The sequence below is a fragment of the Haliotis rufescens genome, unplaced genomic scaffold (genome assembly GCF_023055435.1).
Source record: "Haliotis rufescens isolate VD_foot unplaced genomic scaffold, xgHalRufe1.0.p SCAF_5, whole genome shotgun sequence".
Lineage (NCBI taxonomy): Eukaryota > Metazoa > Mollusca > Gastropoda > Lepetellida > Haliotidae > Haliotis > Haliotis rufescens.
In genome coordinates, this window is record NW_025964223.1 from 8,659,993 (window position 1) to 8,681,957 (window position 21,965).

At 41.5% G+C, this 21,965-nt stretch overlaps 1 protein-coding gene across 1 annotated transcript in view; it reads right to left on the reverse strand.

Moving 5' to 3' along the window:
- The window catches only part of LOC124110350, a 36,481-nt gene that overhangs the window by 12,546 nt on the left and 1,970 nt on the right, over positions 1–21,965 (reverse strand). Inside the window, exons 2-12 of the mRNA XM_048383809.1 lie at positions 20,477–20,686; positions 19,348–19,364; positions 16,284–16,522; positions 15,606–15,787; positions 14,470–14,674; positions 13,790–13,964; positions 13,176–13,342; positions 12,479–12,560; positions 9,290–9,502; positions 8,445–8,560; positions 1,041–1,249 (exon numbers count right to left, since the gene is read on the reverse strand). Of these exons, the coding sequence (XP_048239766.1) occupies positions 1,041–1,249; positions 8,445–8,560; positions 9,290–9,502; positions 12,479–12,560; positions 13,176–13,342; positions 13,790–13,964; positions 14,470–14,674; positions 15,606–15,787; positions 16,284–16,522; positions 19,348–19,364; positions 20,477–20,669 (1,798 nt within the window). The 5' untranslated portion in view covers positions 20,670–20,686. The remainder of the gene's footprint in view (positions 1–1,040; positions 1,250–8,444; positions 8,561–9,289; positions 9,503–12,478; positions 12,561–13,175; positions 13,343–13,789; positions 13,965–14,469; positions 14,675–15,605; positions 15,788–16,283; positions 16,523–19,347; positions 19,365–20,476; positions 20,687–21,965) is intronic.

A 21,965-nucleotide genomic window follows, 5' to 3' on the forward strand; every position in this document is an offset into this window, starting at 1 on the left:
CACGTGTCATTTCCCCGGATGTGTGAATAACCTAGTGACCCATTGCCGCTTCAATAACCATAATAGCTGTTTCTTTGAACTATTATTATTACATATGCCTGTTATCTTATCCCAATTACGTAGATCGATGCTCGCGATGGCAATCACTGGATTGTCTGGTCCTTAGTTGATAATTTAAAGACAAGGGTGCCGTTAGCGCTAAGGTGATCGTAGCTACATGTACCATATCTTTACATAGACTTAAGACAGTCGTAGCGCTAGGGTTGTTTTGTACATCGGCACCCTGGAATATTGCTGAGTGCGGCCTTAAACAACCAACGATTAAACACATTTAACGTTACATACAGTAAAACCTATTCAGCCCCGACCCCGTATATCTGAACAACTATCGCACTACTTGGGGTTTCTTTATGTTTGTGTTTGTTGTTTAAGGACCTTGTAATATGTCACCTGGTTTAAAATAATCGAATCTGGGCCAGGCAATCATGTGATTGATATTACGAACAACGATCCTCGCCGTCAGGGTACGATAACAAGTCAACGAGCAATCAACAACGGATCCATGAAGTCCTACAACATGATGACCAATTCTAACCCGGAATACAGTAAACTACGGTTATAACGAACACGCTTAAAACGAACTGACGGATATAACGAACTCATTTTTTTGGTCCCGACTATTTGCTGTAGTTATGCTATATATATGCTTATAACGAACTACGGTTATAATGAACTAAACTTAGTAGTCCCTTTGAGTTCGTTATAACCGTAGTTAACTGTATGTGATTTAGGGGCAGTATTCCTCGTAAATCCGGACCATTTTTACTGGGAACGGAACCGTAAATATACGTTGCAATGTACCGTACCGGCATTGTATATTATGATAGATGTGGTATCCTAGTAGTCAAAGCGTTTAAAAGACCCGGGTTCGTTTCCCCATATAGGGCAAAATGCTCAATATAATTATATATGTACACTGTGTTGTGGCATGATTATTGCTAACAGCGGCATGCAACCATTCCCTGGCATACAATACTTACTGAACGGTTTGAACAAAAACATGGCTCCAATTAAGGGTATATTGTACACCCCACTCGGTCCAGGAATTTCTTGAAACGGTCTGGCCTTTGGGATATCCATATCTCTCCCAGTGGCGGTATGCGAGGACATTCGTAGTTTGAGCCACGCTTTCCGAATGCCTCTGACTGCCCACTTCATTGTGTGCCGATGTTGAGAGAGGTGTTTGTACCTGAAAGGATTGTTTGTTGGCCGAAAACGTGTTACAGTTGCGATACGCACTGATAAATGTGAAGAGATGACTGACCTTGACCCTATAGGGCAGTGCCGACAGACAGGTGGTGTGTACATATCATTCATGAAAAGGAAGTGACGTACGGGTGTGTCACAACAGTGAAGGAAGAAGGAACAAGTAGAGTAATATATTGTTAAAATAACAAATAACATAAAGACATGAACGATTTTTTTAATTATAAAATGATTTTTTGTTACGACGAAGCCATGATGCGTGACTAGAAGAAAAAGAAGAAGTTACGAACACTAATAATCATCTGTACTGTTATACGTGGGACTTCACGCTTAAGGCAGGTCGCGTTTACCCGTGTTATTGACACCTTGTGTCACTCAGTCTTTGCCTTTACGAAGGTTCGCGAATGTAGTGGCTCCGTGTATTGTTCGCGTTCATTCAGTGGGCGTTCTTGCGACAGATACACTCAGAAATCCCCGACAGCACTACTGAATAGTTACCAGAGCGCCATATATCTTTTGTGAGTGAACAGCGGCTCAGGTCATTGCTCTCTTGGAATGTAACGCAATGAAAATTATTCTTGTGTAGCACGTGTGTCTAGAAAGGACCGCCGTCAGCTGGAATATTGCGGTGCGCGGCGGTAAACAACAAACAAACAAATGTAGAAATATACTCACAATGGCCTCTAGAAAGTGGTCAAATGTAACAATTTTTATATTTGGTATAACACTTTCTTAGAAAAGTAAAGATTCTCGTACTTTTGGGGGGTTGGGTCCCGTCCGGGATTCGAACCCACACTGCCAGAGTGAGGCACTAAATCGCTTTGGCAGTGTGGTTTCGAGACTCAACCCAAAAAAGTACGAGAAGTTTTACTTTACTAAGAAAGTGTTATACCAAATATAAAATTTATTAAACATTAAGTCAAGTATATTATGAAAATATGACATGCCGTGGTAGGCGCGGCCATTCGCGGTGAAAGTTTGCGCTACAGAAACCAGTGAGGGAGGGTCCGAATTCCAGATTCGTTCTAATTTTGTTTCAATGTTTGTCGGTGCTCTTGTGTTTCACAAGGCTGGTAAACGTATAAGACATATATGACTGCACCATTAAGCCGACACGCCCTGATATAACTGTTAACCTGTTTCAAACAATGTAAAACCAATCTCGCTCATTCACTGTTGTAAAGGGGTCGGTGGCCTTAGGTACAACAAACGTACTTGACTTGACTCTTGAAGAACGAATTTTCACTGACATGTGCTACATAAAAAGATGTGATGATAGCATCAATGGTACACGGATAAGTGCATTTAATACGCAGCCTACGACCACCTGATTCCCGTATTCTACTGTCATACTTGATCAGTTACACATGTTGGAGAACGGGAAAGGGTGTGTGGCAATAGGCCAGAAACACAATGACAATATGCACCAACACGTGGATTTCACACACATCTGTGACACAAGGTGAGCGATCATTCAATCGTTCTACCTGTTCATACATTTAAGTGTTACTGGATAAAAGGAAGTGAGTGACCATTTTGTAACAGGTACGGCTATGATTAATAAGACAGTGATTAATATGAATTCCTGATTAAAAACAGGAATCGCGTGTTAACTGTTTTACGCCGAACTCAGCAATATCTCAGCTATATGACGGCGATCTGTACATACTAGACAAGCATGGTAGTCTTAAGACCATTTCTAACGGATCTTTAGAAATCTCAAACAAGGGGAAAAGGAAGAGACGAATTTCAGAAGCAAAAATAACACATGCAATTTAAAATCATAGTGGCATATATTTAACTTTTAATTTTATTTGTGACAAATTTGTAATTTTAGTAACATGCAGGACTCAAATACTTGCTTAAAGACATTAGCTACAACCTGCAGATAACAGGTATGATATTAACTGTTTGATTGACATGCTAGAAGTTGGTGAGTAAGTAGGAAAACGTACAACTTTATGAATAACAAATCCTGGTGTATTGCAAATGGCGACATTCCTGGTGTCCCCCGCCGTGATATTGCTGGAATATTGCTAAAAACGGCGTTAAACCCTACTCACTGACTGACTGACTGCAAATGGCGACGTTTCGATGTAGATTCTTACACCGCTATCAAGCTGGAGGGACGACAACCATGTGATGAGAGGTATATTAGCATGATATGTTATTTAATTACGATGCAATCAGCTTTTCACAGGTGTTTAATCCTTTTAATCCTCATCCTTGTGTGCTATTTCTGGTTCTGACTGTACATCTGGCTTCATCCAAGTATCCGTATGCTACTTGTTATCTATTACCTGTTGTTGACAATAGTAATCAGCTGCTTATCACAACATATCATGCTTATATACCTCTGATCACTGGGTCGTTGTCACTCCAGCTTGATAACGGTGTAAGATTCGACATCGAAACGTCACAATATGCAATAAACCAGAAATTTTCTTATTTTGTTCTGACATTTAATTACAGTAAACTACGGTTAAAACGAACACACTTATTACGAACTGACGGATATAACGAACTCATTTTTTTTGGTCCCGACTATTTGCTGTAGTTATGCTATATATATGATTATAACGAACTACGGTTATAACGAACTAAAATTAGCAGTCCCTTTGAGTTCGTTATAACCGTAGCTTACTGTGCATAGACGATCAATTTACCTGACTCGCTCAAAGTAGACACAATATGGATAACAATTTCTTTAATTACTGTAAAGGCGACGTTTCGGTATAGATCCTTATACCATTGTATCATGTTCTTCGTTAAGTCTTGCTTGACAACAATATAAGGATCTATAACCGAAACGTCGCCTTTCCGGTAATTAAAGAACCTGTTATCCATAAAATGTGTCTTTTTTGTCACCCGTCAACTTCTCAGTTATGCCCATCAAACAATTGACTCGCTCAGTTTAAGACAGTGAAACATCAATACTTACTGTTCTGTAGTGCGCGCTTCTGTTAATGTGTACTCCTCTTAAAGCATCCATCCACTCAACAGTCCATCCTTAGATCCCATCCCATCATTACACATATCAGGAAAAGTTGAATTCTGCACCAGGCTCAGTTGTCACAACGTTGCCAAAGTTCACCATAAACCCACTTTGGCTAGGCCCACTGACCTAGATGTTCTCCCACGACTTGCATAGGCTATATGTTTAAGTTATGTCTGTCGAGTAAGAAGCCTTGGGTATAATGATAGCTTTATAAACACAATCTATAAACATAATAGGAATAGGCTTGACAAACAAAACATTCAGAGAGGTATGTACGTCCACCTTTTGTATGGAGTCAAATGACATGATCTCCCACGCATAGTTCACGGATCGTGATCATGGTGAATCAGTAAATGGGAAGAGGGATTTGCGGCGTCATACAAAACAAGCCTACAGTGTACGTCACGTCGGCTGGAGCAGATAACAGACTGATAGTGGAGAAATTGATCCAGTTCGTCCGGTAACAATACAGGACACGGATGCATGACTTCTATACAACGTGTAATTGTTTATGGACATTTTTGTTATATAAGTGGGAGGATGTCCATCTGTTACCATCCACACACTACATAACAATTCCCACTCCTTCTATCACATATACTTAATAATCTAACATCGATAACTTGACTAAAGTACACCCTTGCTCGTGAAAACGCCTACGGTCCTCTCTGCTTGAGCAGTGATTTCTCCATCATGGTAAGGGCTTTGTTGCTTTTATTCCGATTACCAATGCTTAACAATTTTAACTTGGATACACCATAATTAAAACACACCCTTGTTTGTGGGAAACACCCCTGACCCCCTCTGGTCTGTTTATAAATTTCTATGATTATGGAAAAGGTATTGTCGCTTTTGTTTCTACCACAGAGTGCGTAAATAATGTAACATCGAAAACATGAATAAATTATACCCTTGCTCGTGGTAAACGCTTCCGCCTTGCACCGGCCGACATGTCAAGCTATGGCACGGTGTAGAGTTATCTTCATTCACTCGATTCAGACACAAAATGAACAGTTTTACTTTAGACTGTTTCCTCACATTCAGATTACCGAATCCTTCCAAACAAAGTATGAACTCTTGAAGAAAAAATATGCCATGATCATCATATCGGGTGAGGACCGCCTCCGTGGTCTACTGACAGAGCTCTGCCCGGAGAGGGAAGGTTGGGGGCTCGATCCCCGGCCGCGTCATACCAAAAGACGTTAAGAGATGGTTCTTGTTGTTACCATACCTGGCGCTCGGCATCAAGGGCCTTAAACAAATAGTGGTCGGCTCGGAGTCCTATTGTGTCTGCGTGGAGTATTCATGTTAAACTGCGGCATGGTACCTCAGAGTGCTAGCACTACTATAAAGTCGGTATTAGTCCGGAGTAGTACAAACAGACAGACACCCAGACACAGACATACACACAGACACACAGACACACACACACACACACACACACACACACACACACACACACACACACACACACACATGCACGTCGCCATTTAAAAACACTGATCTTGAACGCGACGTTAAACCCCATTTCACCTAACCTCATATCAGGTGACAAATACATCAGTGTGTCATTGCAGAGTAAGGAACATGCATTTATGGATATCGTCGAGCAATGGAGAAACCAGCAAGACTCTCCTAGAGAAGCATTATGCTATTAAAAAAATAAAGAAACGTGCTTTGATTGTCTCCCCAAAATAATGATTTTCTACTCATTACTATCTCATTCAGTTTTCAAGTGATCGTTTTCAATAAAGAGAGATTCGGAAAGATTGTCCATGTTAAAAGTACCAACGTGCAAACATACACACTCGAAATGCTAATTAGTTTTGTTTGTCTGTTTGTTGTTTAACGCCGCACTCAGCAATATTCCAGCTATATGACGGCGATCTGTAAAATAATCGACTCTGGACCAGACAATCCAGCGATTGACATCATGAGCATCGAATTGGGATCGATGACATGCATCAACCAAGCCAGCGAGTCTGACCACCCGATCCCGTTATTCGCCTTTTACGACAAGCATAGTCGCCTTTTACGGCAAGTATGGGTTGCTGAAGACCTATTCTACCCCGGAATCTTCACGGGTCGCTTATTAGTAAAAAACAAAACATGTTTACCCAGTTTAAGAACATTAATTAACTCTCGCGGCCAAACATGTTTTTTGTTTGTTTGATTGTTTTTTAACGCCGCACTCAGCAATATTCCAGCTATATGACGGCGGTCTGTTAGGAATCGAGTCTGGACCAGACAATCCAGTGATTGACATCATGAGCATCTACGCAAATGGGGTACGATGACATGCATCAGCGAAGTCGGCGAGCCTGACCCGCCAAACATAGTAGCCCTTTATGGCAAGCATGGGCCCTATATGTACACGTACTCATTTAACATTCAGCGTCTACTCACATATTTTATTAGCCAGCATGTATATGCTTTGACCATTCTGATAAATACGCGTACGTTCACACAGCAAGGCTGTTGACTTCGTTTCGATGTGTTTCAATATAAATATAAAATGTAAACGCCAGACAATAGCGTGTCTCGACTCTCCACCGGAACAGATTCCATTGGGCGTACAAGGAAAACAGCGGTGACAATTGTACGAATGGATCCCTGAAAATCAGTTTGACACCATGCATTCGCTAAAAGGGTAAGCTTGTTCTGCTCTACCAACCCCCAAACGCACGAAAGGAGTTCAAATATCACTATGTCCATTTCATTGTCATGGATATGATTGTCGATCCCCACCTGCCGCGTCATACCAAAAGACTCTAGATGGCACTTGTTGTTACCCTGCCTGGCGATCGGCATTAAGGGGATAAAACAAGGACTGGTAGGCTCGCCGGAGACAGTATTCTGTGTCTGAGTTGGGTAACCATGTTACTACGGCATGGTATCTCAGTGGGATAGTATCATAAAAGTCTGGAATAGAAAAAGCAGGTACACACAGGTTTGTGGATCTTGTCAGATTTGAAACAGGTCACAATAGGATTTCACTGATGTTATTGATTTCACTGATGCATATCAATATCTGGTACATCAGTGGTCTGTCCCACACATATCCCTCGTGAATGAATACTTATATCAGGGACCCATATATGCCATTGTTATTGAAAAACGAAGGCTTGCCCAGAAATCCTAGAGAATCAGTAAAAAACCTGACAAAATTCATAGATAATTAACAAATTATATTGAAACACATAGGATTCGGTGGACAATCTAAAAGGGCAATACAATTGGTCAAACATATGGCAACAGCAACCAGTATCAGGCCCGATGAGAAACACCAGTGCACTCACGAATGTCCAGCATGTGTCACTAATGTCTTGACAGAGGTACTTGCTCCGTTCTTGATTCAAGGAAACAGCGTTGGAAGCAGGCAGAAAACTCCGTGTTTACAGAAGATGTCCCGTCCGCACTGGGCCAGCAGTAAAGACGCAAGTCAGATCGTAGAAGGCGTCGGCACGAAACTTCTCGAATGAGGTAACCTGTCCGCGTGTATCGACGACTGCGAAGAAGTTCCGAATCCTAATTCTAAGGGATGTCATTCTAATCTACGAGCTGCCGTGGGCCTGCCGCTAAAGAAAATCCTTGCCATACCAGAAAACGACATTTTATTTCATTTAACTGCCAAACAATTTCCAGAAAGAACTTATAATAGCCACAGTCACAAAACACTATGACGAGGGATGTTTTGTCTGACACGGTGTAATCTTAGCTTATATTTCGAAGAATGGTTGATAGTGCTTTGTTCATTAATACGGTTCAAGGCCAACCATATGATTTGTTCCCGGAACTGGTTGAAAAATTCTTTATCCTCAGGTTTTATCAACTAACCAGTCAACCAACTATTCAACCAACCAACCACCCACCCACCTACCCAACCAACCAACCAACTATTCAACCAACCAACCACCCACCTACCCAACCAACCAACCAACTATTCAACCAGCTATTCAACCAACCAACCAACCAGTCAATCAATCAATCAAGCAATCAACATGCTGAATGCACTGTAAAATAGGTTGTGGGTCGGAAAAATGTGTTTGTTTCCCTCTGTATGTCTTGCAGCACTAACTGAAAATATGTTCTGCAAAACCCAGAATATTAAAAGGCCGGTCACTCAGCTCTACTGATCCAAGCTGGACATTCGTGATGGATCCCAACCATGTTGGTCTACGACTTCCTCTCCTTGAACTTGAATTTGATTGGTTCTTTGGTCCCGACGAAAGGCCGATAATGTATCTCAATTTCATTTTGTCCTGGCTCCAACGACACTTCAAACTTCTGTATTATCTAAAAATAGAAATAGTGAAAATTATGAGATTTGAATGCAACTCCCAAATTAAAGTAATATTTTGTTGTGTGAATAAAAAAACCAACTAATGCATTTAGACCAAACCGTGTAGAAAAAACAAAAACATTTACGGAAAGTAGGTTTTTTAGATGGAAAAGAACTCTTTTCTGCGCTGAACGCCAGGAAACACGATTTTTTTCGGATTTGAAAGTATTACACAGTTAATTTTTGTTACATACATGTAGTCTAATCAGTCTAACCAAGGTCACGGGGTTTTGAAGATCACAATAATGCATACGAATAATATACAAGGGAAGAGAAAGAGTAAAAGAATGTTTAAAGACGCGATGGACAGTATTTCAGTTAGATCACGGCAGGTTAGCTTGATGTGGGAGAAAAGCCCGAAGTGATGCAGGTTTCAGAAGTTTGTCACTGTAGTGAAACCCACGGTCACGGGTAAAATGAGAGGCTACCTGGAAAGATGATGAAAGCATACCGGGATTAGAACGTAAAGTTCATTCATCGGATCGTTGCTCTCCTAAGGGACAGCTGTGGCGGCCATGCTTACGATCGGATTGGAATTCAGCGAGCAACTTTAATAAACACCATAGTTGGGATGGACAGTCAAACAGGCGTACAATTCGACAAGCCGCCTTGACATCTGCTCAATTGACTTTCCGTCCGTAAGCTAAACATGCATGCTGCGGAACATTCAATGACTTAATAACCTTTGTTACTGCCAAGTATATTTCCTGCTCAGCAAATCTCTTCCCAAGACATTGCCTTGGACCAAAGCCGAACGGAAGCAAGGCAGATGGCGGTATTGGCGTGGCTCGTTTGCCTTCACTGTCCCTCAGCCATCGTTCGGGGAGATAACTCTCTGGGGCAGGGAAATATTTCTCATTTTTGGCAGTTTCCTGGTTCATCATTATCAGCGATGTCTGTAAAGTTAAAATATTTGCATCATACTATATCAAGTCGATGTGTCGATTTGTGTCGAGTCCAATCAGTACATAGTCACAATACAGGGTCTAATAAAGGGCATTTAAAGTTAAATGTACTTTTGTACAAATTCTTTTGACAGTATGATGAGTGGTTGAGAGCGTTTGAGTGAGTGAGTGAGTGAGTGAATTTGGTTTTACGCCGCTTTTAGCAATATTCCAGCAATATCACGGCGGGGGACACCAGACATGAGCTTCACACATTGTACCCATGTCGGGATTCGAACCCGGGTCTTCGGCGTGACGAGCGAACGCTTTAACCACTAGGCTACCCGACCGCCCCTTTAGAGCGTTTGACGCTGCTTTGAACAGTTATATGACGGTGCGTCAGCTTGATGTGGAAGGCAAGCCAAAAGTAAAGCAGGTATCAGACGCTCACTACTTCTTTGAAAACCACAGGCACGGCAACAGTGCTGGGAAATTTAATCAGGGCGAACTGCGTCCCAAACCACAATAAGGCGTCGCAATTCGCTGTGCAGAGTTGCGTCCCTTGGACACACCAGACCCCTTTGATTGTGAGTTCGAATCCCAGTTTTACCAGATAACAATTCAGGTTTGTCAGCACGATACCTGTACTCCTGGGTTTCACCTACGTGGTAAACGTCTGAGACCTGCATCACTTCGGGCTTTCCCCCACATTACAAGCCGTGATATAACTGGAATATTGTTGAAAGCGGCGTTAAAACCCAACTCTATCACCCTCACTCCAAACCACGATTTTCTGGCGCGCCTAAGGGACGCAAGTCTGCACATGGAATTACGGCGTCCTATACGACTTCCTTGACCCTCACATCATTACGAAAGCGGCCGGTTCCTTGGTGTATGTACAGACAATATGATTTATCCCACAGGAAAAACTAAAGGAAAAACTTCATTCCTTGATCCACGAGGCAGTTGTTACTACTCATAGTGACCATGGCCATAGATATAGTTACATCTCTATCGTCAGAGGTACAAGACAATTTGTCAAAAACCGAAAGCAAATGCCATCTGAACTTAATGGAGAAAACAATATGTGAACTGCTCGACTTCTTCTTTGATAACATATATGTGCAATTTGGACATAAGACATTTAGCAAAGAAGTAGGCATCCTCATAGGCACCAATTGTGCTCCCCTTCTTGCTGCTCTGTTTCTTTACGTACGCATATAAATAGGAATATCAGCTCCGGTTGTCAAAATCAATCAAAGGTAATTTGGCGAAGAAGTTAAATCTGATATCGTTCAATAACCGTCAAATAGCCAATTCCCTTACACCGATTTACGCACCTGAACTAGAGACCAGTAAAACCGCCTCATCTGTTTCATATTTATAAATATGCATAGTCATTCACAGTAACAAAATTAATCTCTCAACAAGACTGTTGACCGAATTACATGTACCAGATATGTTTAAACACTTGATCGGCTGCACTCAGCACTGTTCCCGTGCACTTTAACATGTAACTGACCCATTTGTTTTGTTTATGTCCTACATATATTTCACCTCTTGTAAGTGTAAATGTGACAGTATCTGCGAACTGAACTTGTTACCAAACAACGTTGAGTTTGTCACCCAGGCGATAGGAGGAAACATGAACTAATATACTGAACAGCAAAAGAAGCACAAGTGTAACCATTCCATTTTTTGTCTGAATTCATTGGAAAATACTAAAATGATGACAGTTGAGCCGATGACAATATGGTGTCAATTCCACACATGCACACAAACACAACCATATTAACCAAATATAAAACACCGGAGGATATGCAGTCTCGATTATCTGACGAAACAGACACCAGGTGCTTGCGAAAAGGGTAAAACCATGAATTTGTACGTGCAGTAATGATCTGGGATAAAAGCAGGTGCATTTTCGCTCTTAGGTATCCTTTATAAAGATGTATGTCAAACACAGGTTCAAAATACATAGTTGACGGTCTACAGTTGAATTCCTTGGAACGTTGCAGGCCAGCAGCTCCGCGATGTAACCAAACAGTTAGGATGTCATCTCACCACCATCACAAGATCTGCACAACGTCAGCAGCAAATATGATCCGTTGCTGATTGACTACATTCTAGTCGACCTAGAGTTACTATACCTGCACTAGGTCGTTCTACAGGAGTGAATCATCTTAGGATTAGAACTCAAACAGCAACAAGAACAGATGCTGAAGTAAAGCGGCCTAGGGGACCAGTATCATCAGACACGTTTCGACGACGTCTCCACGACGTTTTGGGAGCTCTCAGCTACAACCATGGGCCCCACGTTCTTCGTCCTCACGTTGTTCCATAGCACATCTTCAATTGAGTACCAACAGGACAAGGCACGTCCTCAAACACCAAGGATGTTGATGGAGTCAGGATTCTGATTCCTCCATGGCCATCTCTCTCCCTGGATATGTCTTCCATGGAATATGTCTAGGGCGAAACTGAATATTGGAATGCAGCGGGTAGACAACCAAATAAACTTGCTCACTTGCCTTGGACGTTCTTCTAGAATTTCTTTTAACTGGATGAGGCGACGTTGTACAGCATGTGTGCTAGCCCAAGATGGCCATACAAGCTACTGAGGAGACTGTCACTTTTTAACAACGAAGTACATGTCTTTTTGACGTTCTGTTCCACTGTAAACCTCCGTTAGCCCTGTGAACAACCACCTTCAGCTCTTTAACAGACAGTTCTATCTATAAATATGTGATTTGACACCTTTGTATTTGTCTTTTGTTCCATAACTTGAAACGTTTTCAGATTTGCGTCTTTTACTTGCTGTTCAGTATACATATGTGAAACGGCTGTTTCATTCATTCCTTGAAAATTTTGTTAAAGTTAACAAAGCTATCTGGATATTAATCGTCACATAATATTTTAACTATATGCTAATGATATTTGGTTACAGATCGTAGGTGTGACATGTGTAAACATGAACAGTGCACATACCCCCTTAGGGATCCTGTGTCCCTGCAAGATTATGTCTCCTGGTAAGTATCGCTGAGTGCCTGATACAATGGGGAATGTCAGCCTGTCAAGAAAGGATATGAACCATATTTTACCAATACAGACATGATAGACGGATATGGCACATACAAATCAGTTATTATATATTTATGGACATGCCTATCATAATTGCGATAGGAAATTATGCTCTGTTGAGTCAGGACATTTTAAGATATATATGCCCTGTGGGAACAGAAGACGAGCATTTATAGTCCTTAAATAACTGTAGAACCTGTGAACACTCGACCCTTGAAGATCAGGGTTAGAATATAGGTCTTCAGCAACCTAAGCTTGCCCTAAAAGGCGACTATGCTTGTCGTAAGAGGCGGGTAACGAGATCGGGTGATCAGGCTCGCTGATTTGGTGGATGCATTTCATCGTATCCCCGTTGCGTAGATCGATGCTCATGATGTCAAGCACTGGATTGTCAAGTACAGACTTGATTATTTACAACCGCCGTCATATAACTGGAATATTTCTGACTGTTGCGTTACACATCAAACAAATACTCCCGTGTACTGTTCACATTATCTAGAAAGTTTGCTCCTTTTCTTAGGATTGAAAGGTCGAACACATGTAACCCCTTACGATATATCCAGTTTGCCATACATGATATATATCACAAATAATCTTACCTCACCTAAAGGACTCTTTGAGACACGCTGACATGTAGGGCACCTTGCTGAGGGCGTCTCCGGTGAGAGGACCCGAAGGTCCTAGGACACTGAGGATCTGCTCATACAGTTTCTGCTGCTTGTCTGGATTCACGGCCATGTTATACAACATCATCTGCAGATTGCGGGCGGTCTGAGGACAAGTACAAGATAAGGTTGGAGAAAGGATGTACGTTTTGAGGTCGAATACAGAACATTCACGTGGTTAGAGGTTACCTATTTTCTGAAACATAGAAACATTTCTTCAAGTAGTGCCACTGTAGTACTGCTTCTGTTGTAGTAGAGACCCATGATGTTGTCTATGTCCTTTATTTTCTCCATACATTCCAGTTTGAATCAACAAATAAGAATGCCTTCTTTCTTTTACCTGTTAACTTCCTCGACACAATAAAGGGGCAAACAATAGTGGGTACAGCTTCTCCGGGGAGGGGGTGGGATTACTAAACAACCTGGCACCCGGTATCTCCCCACTCATGGCTACACAGCACGAATTCAGTAAGGCTATTGGAAGAGATGTTAATGATCAGTTGTAACAGTGAAATAATGCATCTTATTGCTTCCAGGGATAAAAATTACTGACCGAATCTGTTCCAGCAATGAAGAGATCCATAGATATAGCGACCATGTCCCCAACTGACATCTTGTCCGTCATAATCAGAGACAGCATGAAGTTGTTTTCTTCTGGATTTGATGTGCCTTCTTTGACTCTGCTGTTGATGTCCTCCATTGCTTTTTCATAATAGTCGCGTGCATTGCTGACAACAGATATAACATTTCACTGCAATTAGTAAGAAAGCGTTACTTTACAAATATGCTCACTTTAGTAGATCTTTTGTCTAAGGCACTGCTGTGAAGATTTGCGTCCCTTGGGCGTGCCACAACCTATGATCATGGGTTCAAATCCGGTTCGTCCTGATTAATCGTATGATTCCAGGTTTGTAGGCACCATACGTGTACGTTGGTTTCACCAAAGTGGTAAACACCTAAGCCCACACCAAACTGGAACGCTGTCATGTAACTGATATGCTGTTCAAAGCGGTCACTCTTGAGGTAGACAATTGTTAACGGATTCTTTTTTCTGTACATCAAATTGGTTTAATAATTATAGTAATTGAATCAGTTGATAATATATAGCGGTCCCAAATTCAATATTCACTAGCAAATCAATATTTGATATTTGATAATAATTGATAGACGCTCTGTTGAGTATTTGAATCAGGGAAATTAACACAATTACAAAGGAATTCTTTGCTCCCATACCTGACAAGGCGATCTGCGACTGTTTTATACACTCGTTTCTCCTTCAGTGGCAAATATCTTGTGATAAACTCGGGCACGTGTTGGTTGTCACTGACGAGTTCCAGGACTGCCTTGATGTCAGCGAGGACCTGCAGCTTGTCTGGGTAGTCATCAATGTTGGGGCTGAGGTAACCCAGTCGTCGGTCGTAGGTCACAACGCCGATGCCTAGACAGATACATATGCTGATGCTATAATCAACAGAAACATTATACTGTATCACGTTAGAAACACAAAGTATGTTAACTTATAATTGCGCCTTTTTGTGACAACCTTGAGTCATCTCACGACTTGAGACAACATCATGGGCTTTACATATGTTTTCCCAGGAGGGTGGTTTTACCATTAAGAAACCCCACCCTTTTCGCGAACACTTGTCATCAATGATTTTCACTTATCCATTCAAATAATTTTCACCGCTATTTGGCCGTTTAAACCCAATGGAATCTGTTTCGGCAGATAATCGAGACTGGTTATTCTCTGGCGTTGACCTTTTATATACATTTGATGAATGCAAATCCAAGCCTTAGTGTTATTTGATTGTTGCAATTGGGGGCTTAACATACTGTATTTATAATGTGGAGCTTGGCTACCTGCAGATTTAACGATGCTTGATCGAATTTCGAATTGAACGTGTTGCATGAGGTTTAAATAGTTATTTTCCAATTAATGGTAGTATGAAAACCCTCCCTGGGAGTTTCACATTTACTTGAGGTGGTTCAGATCAGTTAACAATCTAACCCGAAACCCCAAAAGATTTCTCGAAATGTTTTCAGTATCAGTTACGGTCGTACACCAAGTACATGGATACTCGTGCAGACACGAACAAGAAAAGGTCTCGGACTTTAAGATCTGTGATACATAAAAGTAGCTATGTATAGTGTAAATTGTACACACTTTTCCTACTTATCGTAATTCGCATATCTGTTACACTAGTAGCGCAGGAAGCATAAGTAGACGTCGTCATCTTGATTAAAGGGGCCTGAGTCTTGGAAGTTGTGTAATAGCAAGTATTTCCGAAGCTGGGTTAGTTCGCGTTGGCGGGAATGATACGTTTATATATTTTGTAGGAGGAAAGGATACGTCAGCATTGCCTTACTTTCACACGCGTATCTGTACAACAAATCCAACATTTCCTCCGGCTTGGCGGTTTCCTGTTGAAGGAGGATCACAAGATCATCACCAACCTCGTTTTGAATTGGCAGATAATGCTGAGCTGAATTGACCCGCATTAGTCGTGGATTGACAGGACGTCGGAAATTGTACCATTCTTTACCCTGCCTTTAAACATAAAAAAGAACCAAAATGACAATCCTATTATATAAAAAATATGAACTGAACGTTCTTAAAGCAAGAGGCGGTTGGCTAGCCTAGTGGTTAAAGCGTTCGCTCGTCACGCCGATGGCCCGGGTTCGATTCCCGACATGGGTACATTGTGTGAAGCCCATTTCTGGTGTCCCCCGCCGTGATATTGCTGGAATGTTGCTAAAAGCGGCGTAAAACCACATTCACTCACTCTTAAAGCAACGTTTAATTATTGTCAACCTGATAAACAAAATATTTGACAGATTTGGCAAAATGTATATGTGTCTTAATATACCAGTTTGAACACTGACACCCGGTAGTCTTTCTTTGTAGTTTCTTAGTTGTATTGAATAGACTATTTATGTTATGTCTGATGTGCATCGACAATGACAAAAGACATATTTGATTCATCAGAGACGTCGTGATTACTACAATAGGTTCATGGAACAGAATACTGGGTATATCCACTTACAAATGTGCCAGACCTTTCTTGAAGCCGCTGTGTTCACAATACAGAGAGTGTATCGGGTAGAGCCTTCTCTTGGGGTACTTCCCCTCACAGCGCCTTACAATTTCCATGTCAGCAGGGTCCTCAATCAAGACTGTCCATTCCCCGAGACGGACTCGAACCAACGACCCATACGTCTCCAGAAGGTCGCTAAACAGTCGGTGCACTGTCCATGTTGTGTGATCAGCTGGGGTAGAAATTGTCTATAGGTCAACTTCGAGAACCTTTGTTAATGCATTTGACAGTTGGTGCACATTCGCTACTCTATGGTCAGCTTGAGTAGAATGGTAATAAGATGCAGATACATGAAGGATGGAACAGTCGTGGTCCCTTTATACAGTTATATATTATCATTCAGTTGGTGCACAAGCTGTTCACAGTCGATGGTCAAACCAACCACAACGTATAACTAAGCAGAAGTGATCAAAAGATTCATGTATCTATCTTAAAGTATATGAGAATCGGTTCTATACTATATGGTGAAAAGGGTGGTTTGTATCAATAAATAAACCTTTATGCTAGAGTCAGTAGGATTTTCCGTATATTTTACAAAATGTATTTAACAGAAATATTACACAGCAGATTACGTACAGAATTGGCTTCTCAAGTTGCACTCATGGGGCGAATCGAACCTTTGTCCAAGTAGACTACCGACAGTCTATGTTAAGCACTGGACAGTCAGTGCACACACTACTCTGGTCAGTGGTAAATATCATCAGGTAACGTCTTGAGTTTACAGGCAATATACAGTTTCGGACTGTTGTCTGACAGGAAAAGTAAACATCTTTGCATTGGATATATAAAATGTCTGTAAATTTAAACGGAAACTTGCAAAAGTTAAGTAGTTTATTGTTTTCTGATATGGGTTTCCGTGTGGCGGAATTCAATTTCTTGCACTCAATATTATCCACATGTGTACACTAGCAGAGCATCACCATACGCAGGAGGGTTCTGCTTGAAGTGTTTATACGCTGTCTCTCTAACCTTTGAAGGGCAATTCCCTGATTGTGGTTGAGCCAAGTCGCTGTACTTTATAGCCAAGTCTATGTAACATGACACTGAGACTATTGTATTTAGAATGTAAACACAGACATGACATGTTTAGATCTAAACATTTGGTGAGTTCTATCTAAGAGCATTAAGGTCTAAACACATGAAATGAGCAATCGTCTCATATTATCTAAACTTGTTCAGGAGTTTAACGCGTTAGTGTGAGTGAGTGTTGTTTTACGCCGCTTTTAGCAATATTCCAGCAATATCACGGCGGGGGACACCAGAAATGGGCTTCACACATTGTACCCATGTCGGGAATCTAACCCGGGTCTTCGGCGTGATGAGCGAACGCTTTAACCACTAGGCTTCCCGACCGCCCCTTTTAACGCGTTAAAACATGTTTAGATTATAAAGATGTTAAACATGTTTAGTATTTAAACAGGTTTAAGCAATTTGGATAATTAGAAATGTTGCGAATCTAAACATGTTTCACTAAAGTGCATACCCCCTCCAAAAAAAAAATAAAATAAAAAGAAATTTAATCCATTTATACTGCAAGAATAGCTTTTACCCACCCCACCCCCTCCCACCACACACACGCACTCACTTCTGTATCCCCTTTAAACGTTAATAAAACTATAGAAAGCACTCCTATTTTAAATTAATGAAATTGAAGAGATGTATAGTATTACACATTTAGACTCAATCCAAATCCTCAATCCTCAAACACAATCCTAAATATGATAAGGCCTAAACATGTCAAAATTCTGGGACAAAGAACGTGTTATAGTTTGTGGTTAGGATCTAAACACTTTTTTTTCAGGGTATTTGCTCTATATTTGCAGAGCCGGGCGGAGTGAAATGAAATACCCCTTTGTCATGCTCGGGTGAGTGAGTGAGTATGGTTTTACACCGTTTCTATTCCAGCCTTTATTCTAGCAGTTCACCACAGTGTATACCAGAAATGGACTTCACACACTGTACCCATGTGGGGAATCGAACCCGGGCCTTCGGCCCGACAATCGAACGCTTTTAATATTGGGCTACCCCATGGCACCGACATGCTCTAGGTTATATTCACAGTTGAGATGGGGGAGCGGATCGGTTAAAGCGTTCGCTCGTCACGCTGACGGCCCGGGTTTGATTCCCAATTTAAGAACACGGGTACGCCGAAGGCACCGTTTCGAATCCCACCGCAGTGCAAAGTGATAAAGCTGTAAAAATCCTAAAAGCATCATAAAACCCATCTGACAAACTATACTGTTTCTATACACCACGCCGATAAAAAAAACCCCACTAGTTTACCTGTTTTACGAAGAGTCTTATTGCTGTTTCAGCAACTTTACGACCGGGTCATCAAGATCAGGATAATCCTAGGCTATCTTTGTAAGGAGCAAACATCCTCATCACTAGTACACATTATACTGCATTACGAGGGGACACTCGCCTGCCTAGAGGGACTTCCGAACTCAACATACACATACAGTTTGCAAAAAATGTGCTTTTTACTTGTCTGTTGTTCAACACGCAATTATCAATTCTAGTATTCCAGCTATATGAAGGCGGTCTGTAAATAATCGAGTCTGGGTCAGACAAACCATTATGAGCATCGATCTACGCAACTGGTATACGGTGACATGCATCGATCTGTACGGGAGATATGCTTTCTGACGCCCGTGGCCCCCGTCCGACAAAGCGATCTTAGTACTACGACTGTCGTAAGCCTATGTTAAAGTATGGTAGCTTCGATCATCTTAGCGCTAAGATCGCTTTGTGGGACGAGACCCAGAACATTACACAACCTTCGACACCTTCGACACAATCACCTGTAAATGAAATTGTTATTACTCTATTAAATATCTTGCAATTCTATTACTTAATCCCTATCACGCGACGAAACAATACATGTCAATGTAGACCCCGAAATCATGTGACTGACACTGACCTCAAATCATTTAATCAGTACTGGCCTGTCACGTGATGAATATTGACTCGTCTGCTAGAAAACAAGATGGCGTATGGTACGAACATTTACGGTTTGCAGCTCAGTCACTGTAACGAAACAGAAGACGGTTTAAAGACGTCATAAACTTTAAGTGAATTTCGGTATAACGAAAAGAATGATTACTCTTGATAAGGTAAATAATGTCGGTCCGGTCAGACCATCTCAGGGGTCGTGTCCTCGGTCCTCGTATTCGCATACAGACCTCGTCAAGAGTATTTTCTTGTATAGTGTGTGCAGGTAATCCAGTTTAATGGCATGGGTAATGATTCACAGTAACGATTCCCCCGACAGTAATACTCCTGATTATGACCCATAATTTAATGGGTATTGTTTAAGTGTAATTAGGCCGCGCACCTGTTTGCAAAGACACCTGTAAACAGCCAGCAAGACAACGCTGTCACGACTAATAGCCGTGGTCTCTTTCAGTAAACACCTGGGGGAATTCAGGACAAGAATAGTGCCCCAGTAGCACGTGCATGTAGTAAGGGCCGACTATGGAGGATCGGTCAGATTCGGTGATGGGCGATGGGGTGGCCTAGTGGGTAGAGCGTTCACGCGTCACAACGAAAACCTTGGGTCGATTCAACACATGGATACAATGTGTGATCCCCATTTCTGGCGGCTTGGATATTGCTAAAACACGGTGCAAAACAGTCTGGGTCACACACTCTGTGTCTTGCTCATATTGCGTGTATCGTTGATCATACTTTCATTCACTGGCTTGTCTGCTACAATCATCCATGTTACAGCTGGAATATTGCTGACAGTGCAGTTAAACCAACATTCACCTGCTCTCATTTATTGAACGAGTTATGTTAAATAATGAAGATAACAATATTTTTATAATAATAAGATTTTTTTCTAAAAGGAGAATTAGTTGTACGATTCAAACTATATCATAAGCATGTGTTTAGGAATCATTGTGAAATAGTGATTATACCAGGTGCTGGTGAAAGTGTGAACGTATCCTGTCCCGCCCGTGGCAACGGCTACAAACACATGCAAGGACAAGTCAACTGTAAACCTGAAAAAAAACCCACGTTAAGACATGTTGTCTCACATATAATTATGGCATGTCCGGTAATCAAAGCATCAATTTACACAAGTCTTTTATTTTCATTTGCCATTGTGATCCGATATTACGTGGCCTACTACTTACTGAAAGGCTTGAAATGGAACATTGCGCCTATGAGTGGAATGTTATAAACACCTCCTGGGCCGGGGATGTCTTTGAAGGGCCTCACATTTTCTACGCTAACGTCGCACGCTTGTGTACCTTTCCCGGACCGGTGTCGTATCGATCGATTCAGCTTCCGTCTTAACTGCCCAGCAGTGAGATGGAACGCGTTCATGCTGACCTGCAATGTAGCTGTAAAGAAAAACAGTTTAATCTGTCTCACTTTGTTTTCGCTTTTCTCAGGTTTGGCTCATCCCATTGTAGCCTTGTAAGTGAGTGAGTGAGTGAATATGGTCTTACACCGCTTTTAGCAATATTCCAGCAATATCACGGTGGGGGACACCAGAAATGGGCTTCACTTGTGTATGTTGGGATTCGAACCCGGGTCTTCGGCGTGACGAGCGAAGGCTTTAACCACTAGGCTACCCGACCGCCCCAGTCTTGTAAGTGGCAAACGTCTGAGATCTGCATCACTTCGGGCTTTCCTCCCACATTGAACTGACACGCCGTGATATAGCTGGAATACTGTTCAAAGCGGCGTTAAACCCAAACTGGATATATAGAATACTATTGTCTCACTTTATGGTTTTGGAACAATGTATTGGTAGCCAACCCAGCATAACACTGGTGAAGGTGACAGTGCCACATCAGTATTTCTCAGTTCCAAATCCATTGACATTGATGTAGAGACAAGTCACTGTCTCTTTCAAGTATCAATATATGTATGATTGTGGTACCAACGTAAGATAAAATCGTTGTATTTAGAAGTATAAGTACTGAGATCATATCAACAGCACTCCGGTTTAATAACATCAGGGGTTTCAGGGAATGTGGCGAAAAAGAAAGAAAAGATTATAAGGAATTGCCCTTGGATTATAAAAACGGGAAACCGTTTATGACATATATATGATTTAAACCTTGTTGAAAATTGAAGAAAATGGCACAAACAGTGCTGGATTCATATGTAGGTATAACATCATAGACGATTCAGGTTAATTTTAATAAAAAGTAATGAAACATGGTGATATAAAACGTGTTTCTGGAGGTCACGATTTCCTTAACCATCAGAAGGCCCTTCTTAAAGAATCACGTTCATCATGACATTGCTGCAACAGTCGACACCTTCACGTACTCGACAAACAAGATAGTCAAAATGCTATCGCTGTGCGATGTTTACCTCCAACTGGGCTGAAGCTTGAACGTTGTCGGCTCCTCCGACATTGAGTTATTTCAATCAGGGCACCGATGTCAGTTTCCAAATACTAGTACGCCAACAAAGACATCAGTCCAGTCTACCAACATGACGAAATGTCATCACTATCAGGCCTGACGTTCTCAGATATTATAATATTATTTATGCGCGACATATTCGACACTTGGTGCTACTGTCTTCAAAAATACAGAAACAGCCACGGAATGTTAAATTCACGTTCTCGCGGTAATTGCGATGTTTGCTCAGCCATATGTGACG